The sequence below is a fragment of the Hemiscyllium ocellatum genome, chromosome 31 (genome assembly GCF_020745735.1).
Source record: "Hemiscyllium ocellatum isolate sHemOce1 chromosome 31, sHemOce1.pat.X.cur, whole genome shotgun sequence".
Taxonomy (NCBI): domain Eukaryota; kingdom Metazoa; phylum Chordata; class Chondrichthyes; order Orectolobiformes; family Hemiscylliidae; genus Hemiscyllium; species Hemiscyllium ocellatum.
Window position 1 is genome coordinate 46,837,560 of NC_083431.1, and position 25,826 is coordinate 46,863,385.

Sequence of the window (25,826 nt, forward strand, 5' to 3'; positions counted from 1 at the left end):
ACAGCATCTGCAATGTGCTTAATAGTTTGCCTTCCAATTTTCACAAACTTACTATAAGGCTACAAGGATCATAATACCAAAGAGAGAATTCAAACTGCTTCCCCTATCACCATCAATACAGAACACAAGAGTCTCACCTGAAGGTTATTCAGTGGCTCCATTTTCATCACTGGCCCAATGGTATTCAGTGGTAAGGAGACCTCAATGCTCTGATTTGGCATCAATGGAGTGTGAATTGGAAGTGGAGTTGTGGGGATCACACCAAAGCTAGAAAAAGAAACAGGTGAATAAGACAGGCCCATATTTTCCCAACGTCCTCTTGTGCTCGAGATACTCCGTATTTAGTGGAACACTGCTGAGAAGTCAACCTCACTAGTTAGGTTGCGTTTGGATGAGAACAAAAGCCCACACCCACTCAGAGATCATTAGCACTTGCCTCTGAGGTATCAAATAAGCTACAGGTAACATCTCTCAATTGATTGGATACATAATCACCACCAGACTGGTGGATCTGTTAACCAGCTGCACCAGACTGGTAGAACTGCTACCCACCTGCAAATCTCTCTAATTTCTCTTTTGACACCATTACTGAACCAATACTGGCTAGAATGGAAAGTTAGGCTCAAGCGAATCTTTGAGTAATTCTTAAAGCTCTCTCTTTCTAATCAGAAATAAAATATCTGGCTAATTTCTTATCACAGCACTGTCTTGAAGCAATGACATTCCAAGAAGTTGAAACCTATTTAAAAGCCTTTTGCTGGTCATTTCTGTCAACGTCAATGGTATGTCCGCTTGCTTTACAGCTTAGGTCTGCCTCCTGAACCTAGAGATTCCCAGGAAATCATGAAATGAAGGCACGGTAGGGAACAAACAGTCTAAGTAAATTAGATTTTTTGGTTTTTCTGGTAAAGGTAGTGTGTACTGTCTCTTCTTCCCCCCTCCTCATCTTAAAAAAAGTGTGTTCTTGGCAGTGAGACTCAGATTTGACAAAGTGGTCAACACAATCCGACAATGGGATGGAGAGATGTCACAGGTCACACTTCATTTAAGAACCAATGCAGATAAACAAAACTCAGGATCTACAAACGTGAAGGAAAACATTAAATAAGACTACCAAGGGATTAATCTCAGCATTGTGTCTGTGAGAAGCCTTATTTGACGGATGGTTGTTTAGATAGTTGAACAGATGATGAAGGAAGAGGAGGATTCAAACTAATGGCCCAATGGGATGACTTTGAGACAGAAATGAAGGATGCACAATTTAAACGGCCTTCACATAAACTGAGGAAGCACATTCATTTGGGATAAGGGAATTGAGGAGCATTTCATCAAGGAAAGCAGATAAGGAGAAAGTACAGTTTAAACTATTTTATTAGGAAAGATAGTTGCCAATACAGAAAAGGATGGAAAAGAATAATCCAAGGTGCGCTTATATACTGGTAGGAGCATAAGAAATAAAGTGCAGTATTGTGGTTGAACTAAGACAGTTTGGTAAAAACAATGACTGCAGATGCTGGAAACCAGATTCTGGATTAGTGGTGCTGGAAGAGCACAGCAGTTCAGGCAGCATCCAAATTGCAGCACCACTAATCCAGAGATTTCGCTGCACTTTGGATGCTGCCTGAACTGCTGTGCTCTTCCAGCACCACTGATCCAGAATAAGACACAGGTTGGTTTAGTGAGATAGGCAAGGAGACAATCAAAGGGGGAACAAATCTTTCATGCTATGTTGTGTCGAGGATCGATGCAGTGATTAATGTAGGAGGGAAGGTGAATACATGGTTAAGCGGAAGAAAATAGGAATGGACAGAGTATCACTTTGATTGCATCTGAAGGACAGGAATAGAAAAGGAGGGTATCTCTAGATGGGCACTGAATAAAGTAATATGCTGGATGCACTGCTGATTGAGGTTAGAGAAGAGATGAACAATGTCTTTCTTGTAACCATAAGAGACTTGTGGTCTTCCTGACACAGACTAGGACTTAATAGTGGAGAAGAGAGAATAGTAAAGAGAGTTTACCAAAGTACTTAAAACTCTTAAGAAATTTAGAGAATCCACAGAAGCAGGCAATACTGAATCGGTTCCTATTGGATAGGGTCAAGTGAATTCACGGTAGGTAATGATTGGGATTATGACAGTTTTTTTGAGGGAATTAAATTTTGCGCAAGCTAAGAACATAGCAAAAACTACTTAAAAAGGAAGGTTTTAACAAGATATTGATTATTACAGGGGTTGGTTATCTCAGGGTTGGGGAGAATGGGGGAAGCAAAGATGAAGTCAACTGAGGAGGAAAGAGGCATTAGGGAAAAAAGACATGGGGAACTGTAAAACCTTCAGAGGAAGAAAAAAAACAAGAGGGAGATAGAAAAAATGAAAAGGTAGAAAATACAAAATTAATTCTGCTCAAATTTAACCAAAAAGGCATGAAGAAATTCAGAATGTGAACAATGCAAGGGCCTTGTATTAATTATCACTAGTTACAAGATGAAAGACAGGCAGTGACAAAATTATTAGATCATGTTTTGACTATTTTCTCTGCTGGGCTAGTGATAATGGGAGAACAGATAGCTGAGCTGAGAACGCAGTATGACAGAAGCTCTCAGTATCACGGGAAGAGCTATTGCAGAAAGGTTAGAGCATTTAGGTAAACAAAGCTCTGGAAATTAAACTGATCATTTCAACTGCAAGATGTGACTGGAACTGGCAAATTGATGATAAATCCATTCACAAATGTTACAAAATTTATTGGGTTGAAGTTGCATCCTGATCATTTGTAAAGTAATGTATATAAAACATCTTCAAACAAAAAGGGGACAGAAGGAACAGATTTGTGAAACTTGCATCCATTGACAGAAGCAGGTTTGATACTTTGATGAAGGGTAGCGCAAGGGACCATCTGAAAGTGCAGCATGTAATTACACAGTGCTGGACAAAAATTAATTCAGAATGAAATATCTCCAGTGAAACGGATTTCTTGAAGGTCTTAAATTTGATATCTGTAACCGAAGTCGTGGTTGTTAACGATCCACATTTCAGAAAAGCATTGGACAATGTCCCATACAGCATGTTGATGCACTGGGTATATGAGAGAAGAGATGGTTTAATGTTGGACCAATGTCCAAATGGAAAGTAGACAACAAAGGGTGACATAGAACAGGAAGGTATGAGCGAAAACAAGTTCTCGTGGTGTCCACAGGGATCAGCGTTATACCCATTAATTATTAACATTTCTAAAATTGATTTAGAGTAAAGAATACTGACATGTGTGTCTAAAGTAAATTACTCTGGGTTGGGTGCAATGATCAATGTGAAATAATCTGAAAGGAGCCCACACAGGTTAGCATAGGATGGAAAGGAAGGAGATGAAATGCAATATAGTTCAGTGTAAAGGCACGAAACTATGTTATTGAGAGAATGTGGAGTGGACATTTTATGGTAACACACGAGACAATATTGTTCACTAGATAACAGAGACAAGATATCAAATAAAATGGACAGCAAAAAGTGAGACTCTCATATCAAAGGCACCACGTTTGAAGTTGCAACAGGCATTGTTGAGATTTGGAAAAGCGAAAGGCTTTGGATAGAAGCAAAAACAGAGAATGCTGGGAAATCTCAGCAGATCAGGCAGGATCTGTGGAGAATGAAAAAGAGTTAACATGTCAGATCAAGAGGTTGTCTGTATGGAGTACTGGATCTGGAATTATAAGATAAGTTAAAGCTAAGGTGACAAAGGAGATAGGAAATTCATACAACAGTTTTTGAGAGTGCAGTGCAATTTGTAGAATTGTTCACCAACAGATTACTGGGACAGAAAATGATGGCAGGTTATTTAAACAAAAAACTGGGCAAACTCCTATTGGTAAAGGAATTAGTGAGCAATTTGCACGACAATTGAAATAAGAAAGCCAATAGCAAATTTGAACGAGTAAGCAGAGTAGATCCAAAATATTCTTTGTTAGGTGCTTTCACAGGCAATCTCTGGTATAAACATTACTGGCTATTATTCATGTATAACCATAGACTTGGAAATATGGAAAATTGTTTGACTGCTCTGGTGGACGGTATTCTAACAGGTGACCAGCATCAATTTTATATTTCCCTAAACTCTTCCCATCGAAGCTAATTACAGCTCTCCTACCAATTCCTAAACCAAGTTTACCAAAGCGAATTGTAGTTCTATCAATGCTCAAATCAGGTTTATCAAAACTAATGATAGTTTGCCTGTTCAGTCTTCATAGTGGATTCATCAAACTCATTATAGTTATCTAACCTTCCCACAAATGAAGGATTGAAACTGGGATATTCTTGGCTGTGGAACTATTCATATCTGAATCAATCATGGGGGTCGGCCCCCATTATTCTATATAGACAACCCCTTTTATCTTAATATTTTCATGAATAAAACCACCAGCAAATGAACAACCAACATAAACAAGGATTTCCACTGAAACAGCTCAGTTTTAAAGCTACTTTCAGACAATATTTGTTCAGTAATATTTATTTTGCTGAAAAAAATCCGCAGTCAAAGGAACCATATTAAGAACATTCAGTCATATCAAAGTTGATTTAGTCATCCATGAGAGATTTAACATATTTAGATTTGTCACAATTATTAATTTAACATTAATTTCTTTGAAACTTTAAGTTGCTATGCTCCTTAGGCAGCAGCAATCTGCAGCAAATGTTATTGGAGGAGTAATGAGGCTGCTCCCAGGCATAACTATTCTGGCAGTGACTAACATAAGTATCCAAACTAAAATGGTTCAATTGTCTGAAGTAAGACATATTGCAAAAAAAATCAGTCTTTGACTTATGACCACTAAGAGACTCTTCTTTTGAAGTGTTCAACATTCAGTTGTTACCACAGTGTCATTGTGCAATGCTAAAACATGGAGAACAGAATGGGCTGATGGTCACTCCTGGGATTGGATCACTGCTCTCAAATAGGTCAGGAGGAGGAGTACTGCAATTGGTGTAACACTGAGGGTGATGGAAGAGTGGAAGTCCAGTCATACTTTCATCAGGAAGAGAGATTAGTTGCCACATTGTTAAAAATGAGGTACTGTAGATCAATTCACATATTGGCCATTGTGTACTTTCCTAGTTTATAAAATAATTCAAAAACCTCAAGTTAAACCTTGGCTGGATATAAGTACATGCTGGACTTTTTCCAAAATGTTAGAAATGTATATGCTTAAGGTGGGGAGATGAGAATTTACACTCAACATTTGTCATCCTTAGGTCAATGGCAGCATGCTCCGAGTTGGAAGACTTGATTGAGGTATACAAGCAGGATAACCTAAGCTAAAACAAAAAAAACGAAATAACTGCAGATGCTGGAAGTCAGAAACAAAAACAGAAAATGCTGGAAAAACTCAGTGGGTCTGGCAGCATCTGTGGAGAGAAAGCAGAGTTAATATTTCGGGTCCAGTCTAGTAGTGAGAGAGTACCGTACTCGTAGAGGGGCCGCTTTTTAATGTGAACAACAAATTAAACCAAAGGCACATCAGCTCATTTGAACAGAAAAAGTCTCTTAACATTATTTTGAACAAGGGAAGGGGTGTACACCCTGGCATCCTGGTTAATAGTCATTCCTCAATCAAAAACATAGCACTTTTTGTATCACATTGCAGTTTATGAGAATTTCTATGTGCAAAGGGGCTGCCATGCTTTTTATATTACAAAATTATAACTTTTTAAAAGCATTTAATTAACAATAATGCGTTTGGAGTGTCTGAAACGCTCGAAAGAGGCATTATAAATCAAAGTCCTATTCCTTCTATCTTGAAAAAGGTTGAGATAGGTTTAAAAAATGATTCTGAGCTCAATGATCGCCGACGCACTTGACAGATGAAGTTTCCCACTGTCCTTGATCTACTTGCCTTGTAATATCAATCTGAACTGTCATGGGAGTAACTCCATCAAGTGCTCAAACAGGATTCACCAGCTTTGATTTTGATGAACAGCAGAAACTGCTTTGCAACAATGTTTAACAAGAATCTAACTGCACCTTAAAACTTTGAAATATTTGGTTTTAAGTGCTCAATTGACATCAAAGACAGGCTTAGATGGACATCAATGTCTCCAGCTTTGTAAATCTTGAGTGCAGATCAGGCTAGCATCAGTCCCGAGTACTTAGAGCATTGAATCCCTACAGTGTGGAAAAAGGCCATATGGTCCAACAAGTCCACACCAACCTTTCAAAGAGTAACACACAGAGTACCATTCCCCTGCTCTATATTTACCCCTGACTAATGCACTTAACGTACACATCCCTGAACACTACGGGCAATTTAACATAACCAATTCATCTAACCTGCACATCTTTGGATTGTGGGAGGAAACTGGAGCACCTAGAGGAAACCCACGCAGACACAGGGAGAATGTGCAAACCCCACACAGACAGTTACACAAGGCTGGAATCGAATCCAGGTTCCTGGCATTGTGAGGTAACTATTGAGCCACCATACCACCCAACCACTTTGCTGGCATCAAGCTTAGAATTAAATAGCTCTCAGCTTTACATTGTCATTTTCACTCAAATCAGAAGATACAGGGACCAAACCTTATTGGACAGTTGCCATAAGGAGAGAGTGGAGCTCTGGTTCCAGATTGTGACATCTGCAGATCTTGCTTCCAGTGAATAAGATAACTTGGGATTCAGCACCAACCCTCACTCTGCAGATAGTTCAGTATAGGAGTTGAGGGAGTCCATAAAACACAATCCTTTTACAGGACAAGCACCAAGTTGACAAAGTTAAAAAGCTAGTCACAGCGATGGAAGAAGTGTTTGATATCACAACTCTGCAGCCTGAAAACACTTCCACTATTGTGTACTATTCGCCAAGGAAGAGCATGGAAACATGAAAACAAAAACCATTTTAAGAAACAACCGCGTTTTCAAAAAAAAATTGCTATCATGGCAGCACCAAATCAGTCACAAAACCAAATATTGCAGACACTAGAAATCTGAAAGAAAGAGAAAATTCTGAAGATATTTCTCAGGTCTGGAAGCATTTGAGGAGATAACCAGAGTTAACATTTCAAGTTTGAGTAAAAAATGAGGTCTGCAGATGCTGGAGATCACAGCTGCAAATGTGTTGCTGGTCAAAGCACAGCAGGCCAGGCAGCATCTCAGGAATAGAGAATTCGACGTTTCGAGCATAAGCCCTTCATCAGGACCTGCCATGGAGTCTGAAATGTTTAACTCTGTTTCTCTTCCACAGACGCTGTCAGAACTGAGTACTTCCAGCACTGTTAGTATCTTTCCAATTCTGATATTGGCAAGAAATAGCATTTCAATATAAATTCAGATCAATTGAACATTCTGTTAATTACAATTTGTGTGTGCATTTAAACAGATAGCTATTTTAACATCTGTTAAAATTAAATCCACACAATTGAAATCTTTGAAGATCCTTGACTTGCAGTAAATGGTATGTCTATTCAAATAGCGGCCAGTCGTATCGGAAAGCACTCAGCCCGGAACAAAACTAACGTTAAGTGTCAAACTGCATTTTAGTATCTAAATAGTCTGTGACAAGTGGTAGTCACAGACAGATCATGCAAGAGAAATGGGACAGCTTATGATTTTACTAACACTCTAAGGACAGAATCCATGAAGTCAGGCAGAACACTATGGACAGGGTACCGTCAAATGTCAGCTCATCCGACCAATGGAAAAATTCTGCTTTTTCTTCAGTGTCCACGGATTCAAAATTGATAAATCAGTCAGCAATCAATCACAAACCAAAAGTGGATGAACTAAACTGAGATCTTTAATCAAATGATAAAAGACAGGCTTTAAAGATCAAATCCCATTGCATTAGTCTAACTGAAATAGATAGTCTGTAGTCTAAACCTCATTTTTTGCATTTAAAAAATAAATTCAGATACATTACATACCCTGCAGGGATCTGTGCTGTTGAATGAGATGTATGTTTCCACATACCATTAGATACCTGTCCATGCTTAACTGCATCCTGGAAAGTGACTTGCAAAACCTATCCATAAAATCAACATCACAGTACTGCACAAGCACACCTGAATTTCAGTTACAGCTTGCCGTGAAACTGCAGGGCATTTGAATGTGTTAATATTATCTTTGACCTGATAAGCTCTAATGGCTTTTTTTTGTAAACGCTTAACTAAAGTAAAACAAACCCAGAAAGGCCTGAGGGGATGATAGGAATGATCGAGCTGCGTGAAGGATGGCCATCATTTCAAGAGCGATGACCACAGGAGACAAACAACCTTTCATTCGGATGTCCCTCGCACAATGCAGCACCATGTCAAAATGATAAACATTTAGGAGTTCTACCAGAGAGGTTCTCTGCTGGTAAAAGAGTTCCATAAAAGACACATATTAAACACAGAGTCATAGAGACAGCATGGAAAAAGAACCTTCAGTCCAACTCATCCATGCCGACCAGATATCCTAAATTTACTTGGCCCCATTTGCCAGCAATTGGCCCATATCCTGTGCGCTTAACAGCTGGAAACATAACTGGCTTAATGGCAGGAGACAGAGAATGGTGGTGGAAGATTGCTTGTATGGGCAACCCTCCACCACCACCCCCGGTCTTCTACTTTTGAGCCAATTCTGTACCCAAATGGCGAGTTCTTCCTGTATTCCATGAGATCTAACTATGCTCACCAGTCTCCCATGGGGAACCTTGCCAAACACCTTACTGAACTCCATACAGATCACAACTACCGCTCTACCCTCATCAATCCTCTTTGTTACTTCTTCAAAAAACTTGATTAAGCTTGTGAGACATGATTTCCCGCACATAAAGCCATGTTGACGATCCCTAATCAGTCCGTCTTTCCAAATACATTTACATCCTGTCCCTCAGGATTCCCTACAACACTTTGCTTACACCGATGTCAGGCTCAATGGTCTATAGTTCCCTGGCTTGTCCTTACCGCCCTTCTTAAACACTGACACCACATTAGCCAACCTCCAGTCTTCTAGCACCTCACCTGTGACTATTGATGATACAAATATCTCAGCGAGGAGCCCAGCAATCACTTCCCAAGCTTCCCACAGAGGTCTAGGGTACACCTGATTATGTTCTTGGGATTTATCTACTTTTATATGTTTCAAGACATCCAGCACTTGCTCCTCTGTAATATGAACATTTTTCAAGGTGTCACTATCTATTTCCCTACATTCTATATCTTCCATGTCCCTGACCCGTGGACACAGCCTTAGAATTAGAGGAGGTCAATTCAGAACAGAAATGCGGAGACATTTCTTCAGCCAGAGGGTGGTGGGCCTGTGGAATTCATTGCCACGGAGTGCAGTGGAGGCCGGGACGCTAAATGTCTTCAAGGCCGAGATTGATAGATTCTTGTTGTCTCAAGGAATTAAGGGCTACGGGGAGAACGCTGGTAAGTGGAGTTGAAATGCCAATCAGCCATGATTGAATGGCGGAGTGGACTCGATGGGCCGAATGGCCTTACTTCCACTCCTATGTCTTATGGTCTTACCACAGTAAACACTGATGCAAAATACTCATTTAGTATCTCCCCCATCTCCTGTGACTCCACACAAAGGCTGCCCTGCTGATCTTTGAGTGGCCATATTTTCTTCCTAGGTATCCTTTTGTCCTTAATATATTTGTAAAAACCCTTTGGATTTTCCTTAGTCTGTTTGCCAAAGCTATCCCATGTCCCGATTTTGCCCTCCTGATTTCCCTCTTAAGTATACTCACACTGCCTTTATACTCTTCTAAGCATTCATTACATCTATCCCACTAGTCACTGCCTGCCACTCAGGTAGACGCATCCATTCCTACTTTTTAGTTTCTATCTGCCAACCAGTTCTCTATCCATGTCAGTACACTACCCCAATCCTATGAGCTTTAATATGTATACATTGAACTCAGAATGGTAACTCTGCTTTCCTCTCCACAGATGCTGCCCGACCTGTTGAGTTTCTCCAGCATTTTCCTTTATATTTCAGATTTCCAACACCCACAGTATTTTACTTTTAGATCTTGTAACACCTTGTACTTAAACATATCATTAGAACATTTTTGGTGTCCCTTTTCTGCTTATATTCTTTGTCCACTGGGGAAGTAGAACAGATTAGACTAAACTCACTCTCAACACAATGTCTCAAGTAACATCCGTATATTTGATCTCTAGTAAGCCTGAACTGGAAAGTGTTAGAATTGAATTCCAGGCTTCCACTGATTTGGACGTTGTAGCGGTAAGGACAGTGAAACTGACAGCCTTCAGCATTACTGGTTTGAAACTGACAGCAATTTCTTCAGTGCACAGCTTCAGTTATACACCAAAATCTAGAATTTTCTGTTACACTATTTGCTAAGTTCCAGTGAACGATGACCAAGTAGGAATTACTGAACGAAAAGGAATTTGCACTTTTATCATTAGTTTCAACTCAAAATCCCTCGAAAATGTTTTACTTTATTAATTGAGGTGTCACAGGATTTTTAAATGGCACACAGAGTAAGTACCTACTGAAAAGCCTTTTGTGGTCCATGAAAATTAATTTCATATTATGTAGATATGCTCATACATTATGACAAAAAAATCACCCAAAAGTACACTCTTGAATGTTTGCTTTTTCAGATTTCATGTTAATTCCATGACTATGTCCCATTCATTTCATTCCCTGCAAAATTATACAAGTGAAACTTTTAGTCCATTTTACATAACACTTTCCTGCCGGTGAGGATACTTCACTACGATTGGCTACCTTACCCTGTTCGATAATATCACTATTGAGGGACACTGAACAGATCCTTTTGACTTGGCATGAGATTAATAGACTAGACTATTAATCCAGAGACTCAGGTCCAGAGTCTGGGGAGTCTGGGTTCAAATCCTGTCATAGCAGATGGTGGGAATTGAATTTTAAGACATCTGGAATTAAGAGTCTAATGACAACCATGAAGCCATTGTTGATTGATTATCAGAAAAAAATCCTGTTAAATGTGTAACTTAGGAAAGAAAACGGCCATCCTTACCTGATCTTGCTTATTTGTGACGCCAGCCACACACTGAGTTAATCAATGTTCGTCACAGGAAGGTCACGCATAACAAATCTAGTTGAATTTTTGAGAAGGCAACCAAAGTGTTTAGATGAGGGTAGGCCAGTTGATGGGGTTTACATGGATTCTAGGAAGGCTTTTGATAAGGTCCCACATGGGAGACTGATAAAGATGACAAAAGCACAAAGGATCCAGGATAACTTGGCAAGTTGGATCCAAAGTTTGCTTAGTGACAGGAGACAGAGGGCAGTGGTAGACCTATACGTGTGACTGGAGCCCGGTGTTCCACAGGGATCAGTTCTTGGTCCCTTATTGTTTGTGACATTCAATAATGATATATATACGAAGGTGGGAGGGATGATAAGCAAGTTTGCAGAATGCACAAAGATTGACGGGGTGGCTGACAGTGAGAAGGAAGGTGTTAGTTTACAGGAGGTTATAGATGGATTGGTCTGACGGGGCAGATCAGTGGTAGATGGAATTTAACCCTGATAAATGTGAGTCAATGCACTTTGGAAGGAGGAACAAGACAAGGGAGTACTTGGCAAGACCCTGGAAGCTCAGGGGAAGAGGGGGATCTGGGGGTGATTGTACATGAATCCCTGAAGGTGGCAGGATAAATGAATAGGGTAGTTAAGGTACGTGGGACATTTGTCTTTATCAGTTAAGGGTGTAGATTATAAGAGCAGGTCGCCATGTTGGAGCTGTACAGTACTTAACTTAGGCCACAATGGAGTACTGTATGCAGCTCCAGTCAACACACTATCAGAATGATGTGATTGCACCAGAAGGGTTGTAAAGGAGATTTACCAGGATGTTGCCCGAGATGAAGCATTCCAGCTACGAAGAGAAGCTTCACTGATTCCCGCCTCGGCCCCCTCCCTGTGTCTGCATGGATTTCCTCCCACAGTCCAAAGATGGGCAGATCAGGAGAATTGGCCATGCTAAATTGCCCATAGTGTTAGGTCCATTCATCAGGGGTAATTGTAGGGTAATAAGGTAGGGGAATGGGTCTGGGTGGGTTACTCTTTGGAGGGTGGACTTGTTGGGCCAAGTGGCCTGTTTCCATACTGTAGGGAATCTAATCTAATGGTTAGCCTGGGCTATTTTCTTCAGAGTAGAGAGATTAAGGGGTATCTGATGGTGATGTACAAAATTATGAGGGGGGGGGCATACACAGGGTCAGTAGAAAGCAGCAGTTTCCCTAAGTAGACGGTCAAAACAAAAAGGTGCAATTTTTAAGTGAAAGGCAGGAGATTTACAGGGGATTCGAGGAAAAGTTTTGTCACTGAGGATGGTGGAGGTCTGGAATTCACTGTCTGGGAGGGTAGCTAAGGCAGGAGACCTCACAAACTTTAAAAGGTAGTTGGATGTGCATGTGAGGTGTCATAACATTCAAAGCTATGGGTCTAATGCAGGGAAGTAGGACATTTTTAAGTGCTAGTATGCTACTGGCCGTACAGGCTTGATGGGCCAAAGAGCCTCTTCTGTGCCGAATGATTCCATCAATGTGGTTAACTTGGAACTGCCTTCTGGGCAATTAAGAATGGGCACCAAAATGCTGGCTTGGCCAGCAACACTCTCATCCCGTGAATGGATTTTTAAAAATCCAGGACATTAACTCTGCTACGTTAGGGGTATTAATTGTAAAGCCCTTAGACCGGAGACGGTCAGCAAACTCAGCACAGAATTACTGTCATCCAGGTCTATCCAATTAAGTATGAAGACGACAATATATTATAGTTTCACATTGTATAAATTAAGAAATCATATTAGTTTGCAAGAAGCAAAGTGGATTTTTGTAACTTCCCCTTGCTTAACTCTAACTCTTCCGAAAATAATCACTGCTCAGTCACCTCTGGCCTTCTGAATTATTTACACACTTAAGACATTCCAATGTAAATTAGGGGACTACCTATAGTCATTTATGACAAATGCAGCATTCCTAAAAATGACTAGTAACATAGACACCGGCAGCTGATGTAGAATAAATGTTTTTACAGGCAAGAAGGTACAAGGTTTGGTTTGAGGCATGTTTCTTACTAGCTGATTTTGGCCAGGACTGTATTTCAGAAACAGCTCTTGTGTTCAGTTCACCAGCCAATGGGAGGCTGCAGTCTGCCAAATCCCCAATTCTTGGTTGCTATTCAGAGGTCTCTATTGGCAAGTGTGCACAGGAATAATGGGTGAGGACTGGGCTAGTAACACCCAACATGGAACAAGGCTGATCAATCAATCTTTTGGCCCACATTTGAAGAATGATGCTGTAAAAAATATGCCAGAGCGTGGTCATTGCGGCAGATAACCATCCTCGACAGTCAAGGGAGAAAAAAAACAACCAAAAGGAAAGAAAACAGATTATTTTTCCAATAACTAAATGATTCTTCATTCTTACCTATTCTTATTGAACTGAATGGCAAAGTCAACCATGTGCTGTAGAGCCTTGTTTGTGAAGTTCATTTCCATGTAAATGTGACCCTGCCGTCGGGAAAAGGTGCCAGCAATCTCCAAACCTTTCGCTTTCACTGCAGGTAACCATACCTGGAAAAGAAAGGAGCATTAGCTGCCACTTAAGGACAGTGAGGGTGCTAAATCGAGTTTATCAAACACAATATTCTTGTTCTCCTCCATTCCCATTAAGCATGATTGGCGTGTCTATACCAAAAATAGCATTATTGTGCCCACCTTTCAACCATGTGATTAGATTACTTACAGTGTGGAAACAGGCCCTTCGGCCCAACAAGTCCACACCGACCCGCCGAAGCGCAACCCACCCATACCCCTACATTTACCCCTTACCTAACACTACGGGCAATTTAGCATGGCCAATTCACCTGACCCGCACATCTTTGGACTGTGGGAGGAAACCGGAGCACCCGGAGGAAACCCACGCAGACACGGGGAGAACGTGCAATGTATTACTTTTAAAGTTAAAAATCACTCAACACCAAATTATAGTCCAACAGATTTAATTGGAAGCAGTAGCTGAAGACAACCACCTGATGAAGGAGCAGCGCTTCTAGTGCTTCCAATTAAACCTGTTGGACTATAACCTGGTGTTGTGTGATTTTTAACTTTGTCCATCCCAGTCCAACACCGGCATCTCCAAATCATGACTACTTTTAAAGAGATCACCGGGATAAATTTTGAACTTTAAATTACAAATCTGTTTTAAATTTCTATTCACAATTTTAGGTTTATAATACCATAAGATATAGAAGCAGAAATTAGGCCTTTCGGCCCATCAAGTCTGCTCCGTCATTCAATCCAGGCTAATAGGTTTTTCAACCCCATTTCTCATTTTCTCCCCGTAACCTTCGATCCCCATGGCAATCAAGAACATATCGATCTCTGTTTTAAATATACTCAATGAATTGTGTTGTCCACTTAAGAACGATTTTGTCGACTTGGATGTTACTTAGATCACAAGAACAAAGAAAATTTACAGCCCAGGAACAGGCCCTTCAGCCCTCTAAGCCTGAGCCGATCCAAATCTACTGTCTAAACCTGTCACCCAATTCCTAAGCATCTGTATCCCTCTGCTCCCCACCTACTCATGCACCTGCCCAGACGCATCTTAAATGAACCTACTGTGCCTGCCTCTACACCTTTGCTGCCAACGCGTTCCAGACACCTACCACCCTCTGCATAAAGTACTTGTCGTGTGTATCCCCTTTAAAATTTTCACCTCTCACCTTGAAAGCGTGACCTCTCGTTATTGAATCCTTCACCCTGGGAAAAAGCTTGTCTCTGTCCACCCTGTCTATATCCTTCATGATTTTGTAAACCTCAATCAGATCCCTACTCAATCTCCTTTCTTTAAATGAAAACAATCCTAACCTACTCAACCTCTCTTCATAGCTAGCACCTTCCATACCAGGCAACATCCTCGTAAACCTTCTCTGCACCCTCTCCAAAGCATCCACATCCTTTGGTAATGTGGCCACCAGATCTGTACAGAGTATTCTCTGAATGCGGCAGAACCAACGTCGTGTACAATATTAACATGACCTGCCAGCACTTATACTCAATACCCCGTCCAATAAAGGCAAGCATACCATACTCTGTCCACCTGTGCAGCAACCTTCAGTGTACAATGGACCTAAACTCCCAGATCTCTCTGCTCATCAAGACTCTTCTGCTCACTGTATAATTTGCTCTAGAATTAGACTTGCCGAAATGCATCACCCCACATTTGCCTGGATTGAACTCCATCTGCCACCTCTCCGCCCAACTCTCCAGACTATCTATATTCTTCTGCATTCTTTGACAGTCTCTTATGCTTTCTGTTACTCCACCAATCTTCATGTCATCTGCAAATTTGCTGATCATACCAACAGTGCCATTTATGTATATTACAAACAACAGTGGCCCCAGCACTGACCCCTGTGGATACCACTGGTCACCTTTCTCCATTTCAAGAAACTCCCTTCAACTACTACTCTCTGTCTCCTGTTGCTGCTCAACCAGTTCTTTATCCACCTAGCTAGGACACCCTGAACACCATGTGACTTCACCTTCTCTATTTGTTTACCATGGCGAACCTTACCAAATGCCTTACTAAAGTCCATGTATACATCATAAACAGCCCTTCCTTCATCTATCAACTTGGTCACTTCCTCAAAGAACTCTATTAAGTTGGTAAGGCACAATCTCCCCCACACAAAACCATGTTACCTATCACAGATAAGCCCATTCTTTTTTAAATATAAATAGATCCTATCCCTCAGTACCTTCTCCCACCATCAGGCTCACTGGTCTGTCGTTAGTCAGAATATCCCTATTACCCTTCTTGTGCAGGGGGACAACATGAGCAACCCTCCAGTCCTCCAGCACCTCACTGGTGTTTGAGGATACCACAAAGATATCTGTCAGGGCCCTAGCTATTTCCTCTCTCGCCTCCCTCAGCAACCTGGGATAGATCCCATCCGATCCTGGGGATTTGTCCTCTAGCATACCAAATACATCTTCCCTACTTATGACAACATGATCCAGACTAATTAAACTTCTATCTCTAATCTAAACATTCATCATATTCCTCTCCTCAGTGAACACCGATGCAAAGTAATCATTCAGAATCTCATCCATTCTCTCAGGTTCGACACACAGCCTTCCTTCATTATCCTTTAGTGGACCAATCCTTTCTCTAGTTACTTGCTTGCTTCTTATATAAGAATAAAAGGTTTTGGGATTCTCCTTAATTCTGCTCGCTAAAGCTATTTCATTACCCCTTTTAGCCCGCTTGATTCTTCGTTTAAGACTGGTCCTACTCTTCCAATATTCCTCCAGGGCCCATTCTGTTCTTAGCTGCCCGGACCTTATGTATGCTTTCCTCTTCCTCTTGGCTAGTTGTACAATTTCTGCTGTCATCCACTGTTCACTAATCTTGCCTTTCCTACCCTTTGCTTTCAACAGGACATGCACTATCTTTGAAAGCCTCTCACATATCAAATGTGGACTTCCCTTCAAATAGCTGTGTCCAATACACATTTCCCAGCTCCTGTCTAATTTTGATATAATTGGCCTTGGCCCAGTTGAGCACTCTTCCCTTAGGACCACTCTCATCTTTGTCTACAAGCATTGTAAAACTTACAGAATTGTGGTCCCCGTTCCCAAAGAAATTGCCCACTGCAACCTCTACCACCTGGCCTGGATCATTCCCCAATACCAGGTCCAATATGGCCCCTTTCCTCATCAGGCTATTGACATACTGCTCTAGAAAACCCGCCTGGGTGCTTTTTACAAATTCTATCCCATCCAGACCTCTGATGTTAAATGTATCCCAGTCAATGTTGGGAAATTTAAAATCTCCCATCACCACTACCCTATTGCCTCTACATCTTTCCATAGCTGAATACTGAATATTGTACAATTTACAAACTATGTAGTGGGGCAAGTACATATTAATCATATTTTCTCATTCCCATAGCAACTATCATCATGAAACGGTAGAAAGAGCCTTCCAAATTGTGCTCAATTATCCAGTTAATCCAGGCGATGGATTTATACTCATGGCAATGGGTTGAAAATGAACTGAAGTTATGGCGCTTAACAGATGTCTGGACTCAATTGTCTTTTAGCCATTTAAGGTGAAAGACTTGCATTTATATAAAGTCTTTTGCATCCTTAGGAGGTTCCAAAGTGATCTGCATCCAGTGAACTAGTTCTGAAATATTATCACTAAGCTCATGCTCAACAAAGTCCCAGAGAAAAAAAAATTGATTTTTGTGGTGTTTATTGAAAGATAAATATTGGACAGAAATTCAGAACTCTCCTGGCTCTTCATCTAACAGTGTCAAGGTATTAGTGTAGTCACAATCACCCGAAAGGTTTAATTTTTTATCTGAAAGGTTCCATCTCAGTTGGGGCAACATGATGGTGTCAGCTAAAATTTTCTGTTTAACTTGCTACAGTAAGGCATAAACTCACAAGTGTATGATCCTGGGAAGGTTACATTGTTTTAGTCGCTGCTCAGTGACAGTGGGAATTTGAGAAAAATGTCTCCTCTACTTCAAAAATGACATTAGCCATCTTATCTATCCTTGCCACTTAAAACAAAGAGGCAACAAGTTGTTTTCATTGACTAAAGGGATGTGGGATTGCTGACTGGCCCAGCATTTATTGCCTGTCTCCGGTTGCCCTTGAGAAAACGGTGTTGAGCTGCCTCCTTGACCTACTGCAGGCCCTGTGCTGTAGGCATACCCACACTATTAGAGAGGGAATTCCAGGATTTTGACCCAGCGACAGTGAAAGAATCTATACATTTCCAAGTCCTGATGAAGGGCTTATGCCCAACAACGTCAGTTCTCCTGCTCCTTGGATGCTGCCTGACCGGCTGTGTTTTTCCAGTGCCATACTCTTCAACGCTGATCTCCAGCATCTGCAGTCCTCACGTTCTCCCGATACACTTCCAAGTCAGGATAATGAGTGGCTTGGAGGGGAACTCGAAGATGGCTTTCCCATGTATCTACTTCCATTGTTGCTCTACGTGGAAGTGGTCAGGGTTTGGAAGGTGGTATCCAAGGAGCCTCGGTGAATTTCTGCAGTGCAACTTGTAGATAGCACACACTACCACTCCTGCGCATCAGCAGAGGTGGGAACAGATGTTTGTGGATGTGGTACCAATCAAGTGTGCTGTTTTGTCCTGGATAGCATAAAGCTGGAGTGTTTTTGGAGCTGCATCTATCCAAACAAGTGGGGAGTGTTCCTTCACTCTCCTGATTATACCTGATAGATGGTGCACAGGCTTTGGAGAGTCCAGAGGTGAATACTTTAGTGCAGGATTCCTACATTGGTTAGGCCACTTTTGGAATATTGCGTGCAATTCTTGTCTCCTTCCTATCAGAAGTTATGAAACTTGAAAGGGTTCAGAAAAGATTTACAAGGATGTTACAGGGTTGGAGGTTTTAAGCTATAAAGAGAGGCTGAATAGGCTGGGGCTGTTTTCCTGGAGTGTCAGAGGCCTAGGAGTGACCTTATAAAATCATGAGGGGCATAGATAGGACAAATAAACATGGCCTTATCCCTGGGACAGGGGAGCCCAGAACTAGATGGCATTGGTTCACGGTGAGAAAGGCTAGGTATAAAAGAGACCTAAGGGGCAACGTTTCCATGCATATGGTGGTGCATGCATGGAATGAGCTTCCAGTGGAAGTAGAGTAAGCTGGTATAACTGCAGCATTTAAAAGGCATCTAGATGGGTATATGAATAGGAAGGGTCTAGGGGTATAAGGGCCAAGTGCTGGCAAATGGGACTAGTTTAAGTTCGTATATCTGGTTGGCATGGATGAGTTGGACTGAAAAGTCTGTTTCCATGCTGTAAATCTCTATGACTCTAAGTCAGGATGGTGTGTGACTTGGATGGCCAATTTACAGGTGGAGGTATTCCCATGTCATCTACTGCCATCTTTCTAGGTGGTAGGGGTCATGGAATTGGAACAGTGTTTTCAATGGAGCCTTGGTGAGTTCCTGCAGTGCATCCTGTGGATGGGACACATTGCTGCCACTGTGTCGGTGGGAGATGGAGTGCCAATTATGTGGGCTCCTTTGTCCTAAATGGTGTTGAGTTCTCTCGATTGTTATTCAAACTGCACCAGCCTGGCTACCGACCTGAGCCTTGTAGATATGAATGGCCACTGAGGAGATTGCTCGGGTGTTAACTGGAACTGAATCCCTTGCCTGTGACCCATTCCTGTTGCCATCGTATAGAGCAATAATCGCCTGGCTTGGATCGTTACTGCACAAGAACAGCTTGGCTAAGGGCACAGCTAGCTCTGGAGTGTATGTCTTCAGTATCATTGCTGAAATGCTGTCAGGGCGCACTAACTTTGCAGCAACCAGTCCTTCAGTCCTGTCTTGATATCACGTGGAGTATATCAAATTGGTTGAAGACCAGCATCTTTGATACTGGGAATCTCAGGAGGAGGATGAAGTGGATCATTCATATGGCACTTCTGGCTGAAGATACTTAGAAATGCTTCAGCCTCATCGTTTCCACTACTTAGGTCAGGTGCATTAACCAGGGGTAAATGTAGAGTAATGGGAATGGGTTTGGGTGGGACTCTCTTTGGAGGGTTGGTGTGGATTTGTTAGGCCGAAGGGCCTGTTTCCACACTGTAAGGATTCTGTGCTGAGCTGCTCCTTCATTGTGGATGGGGATATTTGAAAAGATTCCAGTTCCTGTTTGTTGCTTAATTATCCACCATTGGATGTTAAAGAAACACAGAACTTACACCTGATCTGTTCATTGAAAGATCACTGTGCCCAGTCTATTGCATGTTTCTTCCAATGTTCAGCATATAAGTAATACTGTGTATTGTTTCACCAGGTTGACGCCTCCTGCCTGGTTCTGCTCCTGACACTTCCTCCTGCACTCTTGAATTAACCTGGATGGAACCTCACCCAGAGTGCTTTTCCCAAGTGAAATTCAACATGGAGTACTGATACATCGGCTGAGGTAGCTTCCTTCCCCTCACCAATGGGATACCAAGGGATTTGATGGGTGTGCAGTCAATGCTGAAGATTCTCAGGGCAACTTGCTTTTGACTGTATACCACTGTGTCACCACCTTTGGTGGACATGTTCTGTGGTGGAATAAGGTATACCCTGGATGGTGATTTGGTCTCTGAAAGCAGGATTTCATGAGTATGGTCATGTCAAGCTTATAGCTGACTACTGAGAGATAACTCTCCAAATCTTAGCACAAGCCCTGATATGGATAATAACAACTTTGTAGCATTGACAAGACTGTCTGTTGATGCTAAGTGGTCCTTCCAAATTGTGGTTTGCTCCAAGTTATTGGTTTGATTGGATTTTAAACGAAGCATTCATGTACAATTTTCTGCATGTGCCGAAATCTTCATTTAACAATGATTGGCTATTTCAAGGACAGTTAAGACTAACCCACTTTGCTATGGGTCTGGAGTCACCAGGCCAGGAAAGGACAGATTTCCTTCCCTAAAAACTCATTAAGTGAAGATAAATTGTAATGGTAATTGATAACTGTTGTGAACGGGCTAGTTTTAAATTCCACAGTTTAGTGAACAGAGACTTTCACTCTCTGCAATGATAGTATTTGAATCTTTGTCATTACAGCAGGACTTTGGATTACTGGTCCAATGGCATCACCATTATGCCACCATCTCCTCACAGGTCAGTCCCAGTGCCTAGTTGGAAAAGCCAACAATACCTCTGCCTTTCTCCAGATCTGCATTCAACTGATGAATTTGCTGATACAACTGGCTCCCCACTATATACCTGTCCATTTCATACATTTACCTCTGTGCAATACTATTAAACTTAAACTGACATGCAGCAGTTACCATTTCACATAGGTTAATCTGCACAAGCACGCAGTCCAAGTGTTAAATCATGCAGGCTGTCAAGATGGTCATTTATGCACAGGCAGAAAATTGCACAAGAACACTTTGTTTAAAATCCAAATATTACAAAGTATTCCAGATCATAAAAAGATTAAAGAAAATCATGCTGAACATGTTTAGAACAGAACAAACGAACCACTGAAGACCATGATACTTTCTAACATAGTTGTTTGGTGTTCAGTGGAGCAGCTTGGACAGTCACTGAGTGGCAGACAAACCATGTGAGGGAATGTGCAATTGGAGTACAGTATGTCTCAAGTTTCTATCAAGATTTTTAATTTAAAAACCATCAAGCTGTCAGTACACTTTAATTACAGCAATATTTTGGCAGAAGGTCAGCACTGGGCCATTTAATCTACTCTTGCAAAGCTCCCCCTAGGGTTTCTTTTCTGGAGTTAAATGTGAAGATCGCTGTCCTCATTTTATGCTGCAACTCTTCACTTGCAAAATACTTTTCTATTCGCCCACAAGCGCTGTTATGTCAGGAGTTCCAGGACTTGAAGCTGTTGCCAGGACTAGATGGCAATATAGTTCCAAGTCAAGATTCTGAGAGACTTTGACAGAAACTTGGGAATGTTGGGCATTCCCTTATGAGAGCCCCGTGCAGCAGTTGTTGTTACCGCAAAAATCATACGGCTGAGTGATGGTGGGGGGGAGAGAATATGTTAAGCTAGATACACTTGCAAGCAGTTACAAGTAACTGTATCTTACTTCTGCAAAAATCGCAAGGCGCAATCATGAGAGTGTATACCGAGAAATAACTAACCGGAAAGGGAGGTGGTCGAAACCGATGTATTGACATGACCGTTGCAATTGTCAGGCACATAGGGAGTTAGTATGAATAAGATAACCAAATAAGACCCAGCGTTGCGTCAGCAAATGTAATAAGACTCAGCTATCAAGGTGGGGGGGGGTGTTGCACATCAACAGCAGGCCACAGACAGATGTGGTAAGCCAATGAGATTAGCAATTGCACAGAGCAATATAACTATCAGGTATGAAGTAAAAGGGGGAGTACCGAGGGTCTCAATTGAACTGTATAGATTGTAATGTAACCTCCTGATCAGTGTACCCCCTTTAATGGTCACCCGGCTTCAAGACCGTATGAGTAAAGACTGCTTCAGAATGAAATTATTGAACAGTGAGCTTCGTTTCTCACACCCTGCATCTGTTGCCCTTGTTCTTCACGATGTTACGGTTGTATCTCGTCAGTTGTGGGTTACCTCAAAATGCATGAATGCTTGCTTCATAACCATGCATTTGCTTCAAAACCAAAATTTGCTCAAACAGGCTGTGTTTTCCATATTAAGTAATTTAAAGAAGCCATTCAAATTGCATCTTATTTATTCCAGAATCAGAGCCAACAGCAAGCTTACATTTTGAGCAAAACAGAGGAACCGTGTCACGCCCAGTGAAGAGATGTTCTATGCAACTTAACATACCTTTGGGCAGACAGAAATTTCTGAAACAAGAGTCAGGTGACCATTGCTTATTTAACACAGACTCTCTCAAACTTCTGGAAAAGTTCTAATTGAATTACTCCGGGTAGGGAGCACGCCCCCCCCCCCCTGAAATGTGCATACGCAGACAAATGTGATCAGGAGAAAATTCAGACCTGCTAATGTTTGAACTTCAAACATACAATCAATAGATTTCCAGACTTTTTGTCTCCCAGATCAATGCTTCACAGAAGAAAACTAAAGAGATCTGTTATCTATGAAGTAAGTTCAAAAGACCACCATTTATCTCTTGTGCAGCGATGCCCTTAGATTTTTAAGCCATTCTGGTGAGACAAGCAGTATTCGGCTTGAAACCTGGAGATAAGTTTTGATCTAAAGACCTGGCAATCTGCAAGAGAACACCAAAGGCTGCTGAACTGCAGTAACAAGGCGGCCCACACCATCATTGCTTTTGAAGATTTGAGAGCCTTTAAAATCTTCTCAGCCTGACTCAAACTCCAAATCCACCTGTAAAGAAATCTGACATCCTGACATAAAAAGTCTAAGCCCCGAGCTTCACAACAACTGAACACTTATCACTTCAAAGAAATCCTGCAACAATACAGACACATGACTTCAGCCATCCAAATTAATCTGAACTACAACTCAAAAATGGAAATAAACTCGATTTCACCGGATCTGTATGGTCTGACCTCTTCCAACAGCCAAATAAGAAAAGTATTAACTATTGTCTTGATTTAAAACTTATAAAAGTGCACAATCTCCAACTGCATCTTTCTTGAGTATGTGGTGTGACTAACAGAGTGTTTGGATTCCAGGAGAATATTTATTCTGAGAATAAATAACCTCCCTTATTTTTAAACACAAACAAAAGTCAGTTGCTGGTTCTTTAAAGACATTTGCAAATGAACATGTGGAAGCTGTACCTTTCTTGCCAAAACAACCATATTGACTGGGGACAGCCAGAGAAGGAAGTTCGTCTGATGCCTATAACTGCATATGTTTGAAAACAATAATTCTAGAGACTCTTGGAAAGACAGATTCTCATAGCACCAAGGCCTTTAACAATGAATCTGCTTAATATTTAGACAATAGACAGTAGATGCAGGAGTAGGCCATTCAGCCCTTCGAGCCTGCACCGCCATTCAATATGATCATAGCTGATCATTCCTAATCAGTATCCGCTTCCTGCCTTATCTCCATAACCCTTGATTCCACTATCTTTGAGAGCTCTATCCAACTCTTTCTTAAATGAATCCAGAGACTGGGCCTCCACTGCCCTATGGGGCAGAGCATTCCACACAGCCACCACTCTCTGGGTGAAGAAGTTTCTCCTCACCTCTGTCCTAAATGGTCTACCCCATATTTTTAAGCTATGTCCTCTGGTTCGGGACTTGAGAGAGCACTATCTTTCTTGGATTCTAATTTCTAGAGATTAGTTATAACCTAGATTCAAAATACGTAGCAATTACATTTCTTAGGAAATAGTGGAATCTTTTCAATATAAATGACAGAGTTATTTCTGAGATCTTTGATCATGTTTGAAAGAATCAATTGGAAATATGTTTTGAAAAATGACAGAACTTGTTAATCTCTCACAGAGAAAGTTCATGGACCGCAATCAAAACTTAATTATTATTTTACTGTACAAGTCTTCTACCAGAATAGAATCATAAAATTGAGCCTTTGTACTTATTCAACATTTGGAAAGAGCTATTCAATTTGTCCTACTTCCAATTAATCCAGCAACTGTGCTCTTCCCTCAGTTATGCAAATATATCAATTTCAATAATATACAATAATTCCCTTTCAGGTGTTATTAAATATACTTCCATCATCTACCAGACACATTCCTCCACATAGCTACACATCTGTGAGAACAAACAGAACAAGCCTAAAGGGAAACAATGAGAAGGGACAACCAGAACAGCAGGAGGACATGAGGCATCACAGGAGCAGCCCAATGATTAATACAGGAGTTAGGAAAAACAGTATGGGGCAAGATGAAACAAATAAATAGCAGAATGGATAGCTGACTTCAATACAGCAAGCCAGGAAACAGGTGCTAAACGGTAGCTCCTCACAGGGCTAAATGCAAAACACAGTCCAATGAGAATCACTGGTTGTTCATAAATGTATATTAATGACTTGGGACTGTAGAATCAAAGTCTTAATTTCCATATTTAAGGATTGGATGATCCTAAATTGAAGCTATGATGGAAACTAAACAATACTCAAAAGTCTTGCAACAATTTACAAGAAAACATGAATAAACCTTGAGAAGTGTCAAAGAATTAACCATATAATAGGCAAATTAATTTTACCATAGATAAATGAGGTGTTACATTCCAATAAAATCAAGATGTCACATATTACTTAGAAACTGAGGATCTACATGAATTAGAGGAGCAGTGGGGAAATGGAATACAAATAAACAAATCATTTCACTCCTTAACTTTTATCGGCCATTTTAATTAAATAACACAATAAACACCAGGGTTTATTTCTAGAGGGATTATAGCCAACAGGTACAGAGGTTACGTCAAACTTGTACTGAATCTTAAGGTGACACTTAAGAGTAATGTGTAAAATTCTGGTTGCCACAATAAAGAATTTGGATGCACTGGAGAGGACAAAAAATGTTTTACAAAGTTGATAACCTCAGCACTCAGTTTATACCCATCATAAAAGGGCAAACAGCCTTGATCCTGAAGACAGAAGACCGATGGATGATCTAATAGAAAGCTTCAAAATTATGCAGAAGTTAGGTGAGAATTCATGCAGCAAGTCTCTGCCCAAAAGAGGATGCGAGTCATCAAAACTTAAAATAAACAAGGAATCCAGAAGAAAGTTCTTCACTCAAAGAGTGGTGAGAACGTAGAAATCATAACCACACAAAATAATTGAGGCGAATTGCCCTGATGGACTTTCAGGGGAGGTTACAGAAGTTTATGAGGGAGAAGGGAACGGAGGGTTATTCTGACAGGATTAAATGAGGAAGGATAAGATGAGGCTTGGGTGGAGCCTAATCTTCAGCATGGATTAATTGGGCCAAAGAGTCTGTTTCTGTGCTAAAGCTGTTGGTGGGGAAATCCTGAAAAATAATCCAACACAGAATTGTCAAATGGCAAACTAGGTTAATAAATGGCATTTAACATGGATTTGGTGAAGCCAAATTTCAAAGAGTTTATAATAATGGACGTGTTGGTAAAAATAAAGCCCATGAGAATAAGGGGATACTGGCAGCATAGGTGAGGCTGGCAAACAGACAGAAAGCAGAGAATAGCAGTGAACTGATATGAAAATTACAAGTATGCAGTGATATCCCAGGATTTTGTAATAGGTCCACTGTCCTTTCCGATCTGTAGAGATGGTTTGGTCATGGCTATACAGTGCATAATAGACAAGTTTCAGAGGCTGAACGTGGAAATACAGTCCACAGTGAAAAAGATAGTG

General features: G+C 41.0%; 1 protein-coding gene across 2 annotated transcripts in view; it reads right to left on the reverse strand.

Annotated features, from left to right (window-relative positions):
- ap2b1 (adaptor related protein complex 2 subunit beta 1) overlaps positions 1–25,826 on the reverse strand; it is a 313,188-nt gene that overhangs the window by 121,722 nt on the left and 165,640 nt on the right. For both annotated transcript variants that reach the window (XM_060848300.1, XM_060848299.1), the window contains 2 exons: positions 13,425–13,570; positions 138–267 (listed from right to left, as the gene is read on the reverse strand). In XM_060848300.1, coding sequence (XP_060704283.1) covers positions 138–267; positions 13,425–13,570 — 276 coding nt within the window. The remainder of the gene's footprint in view (positions 1–137; positions 268–13,424; positions 13,571–25,826) is intronic.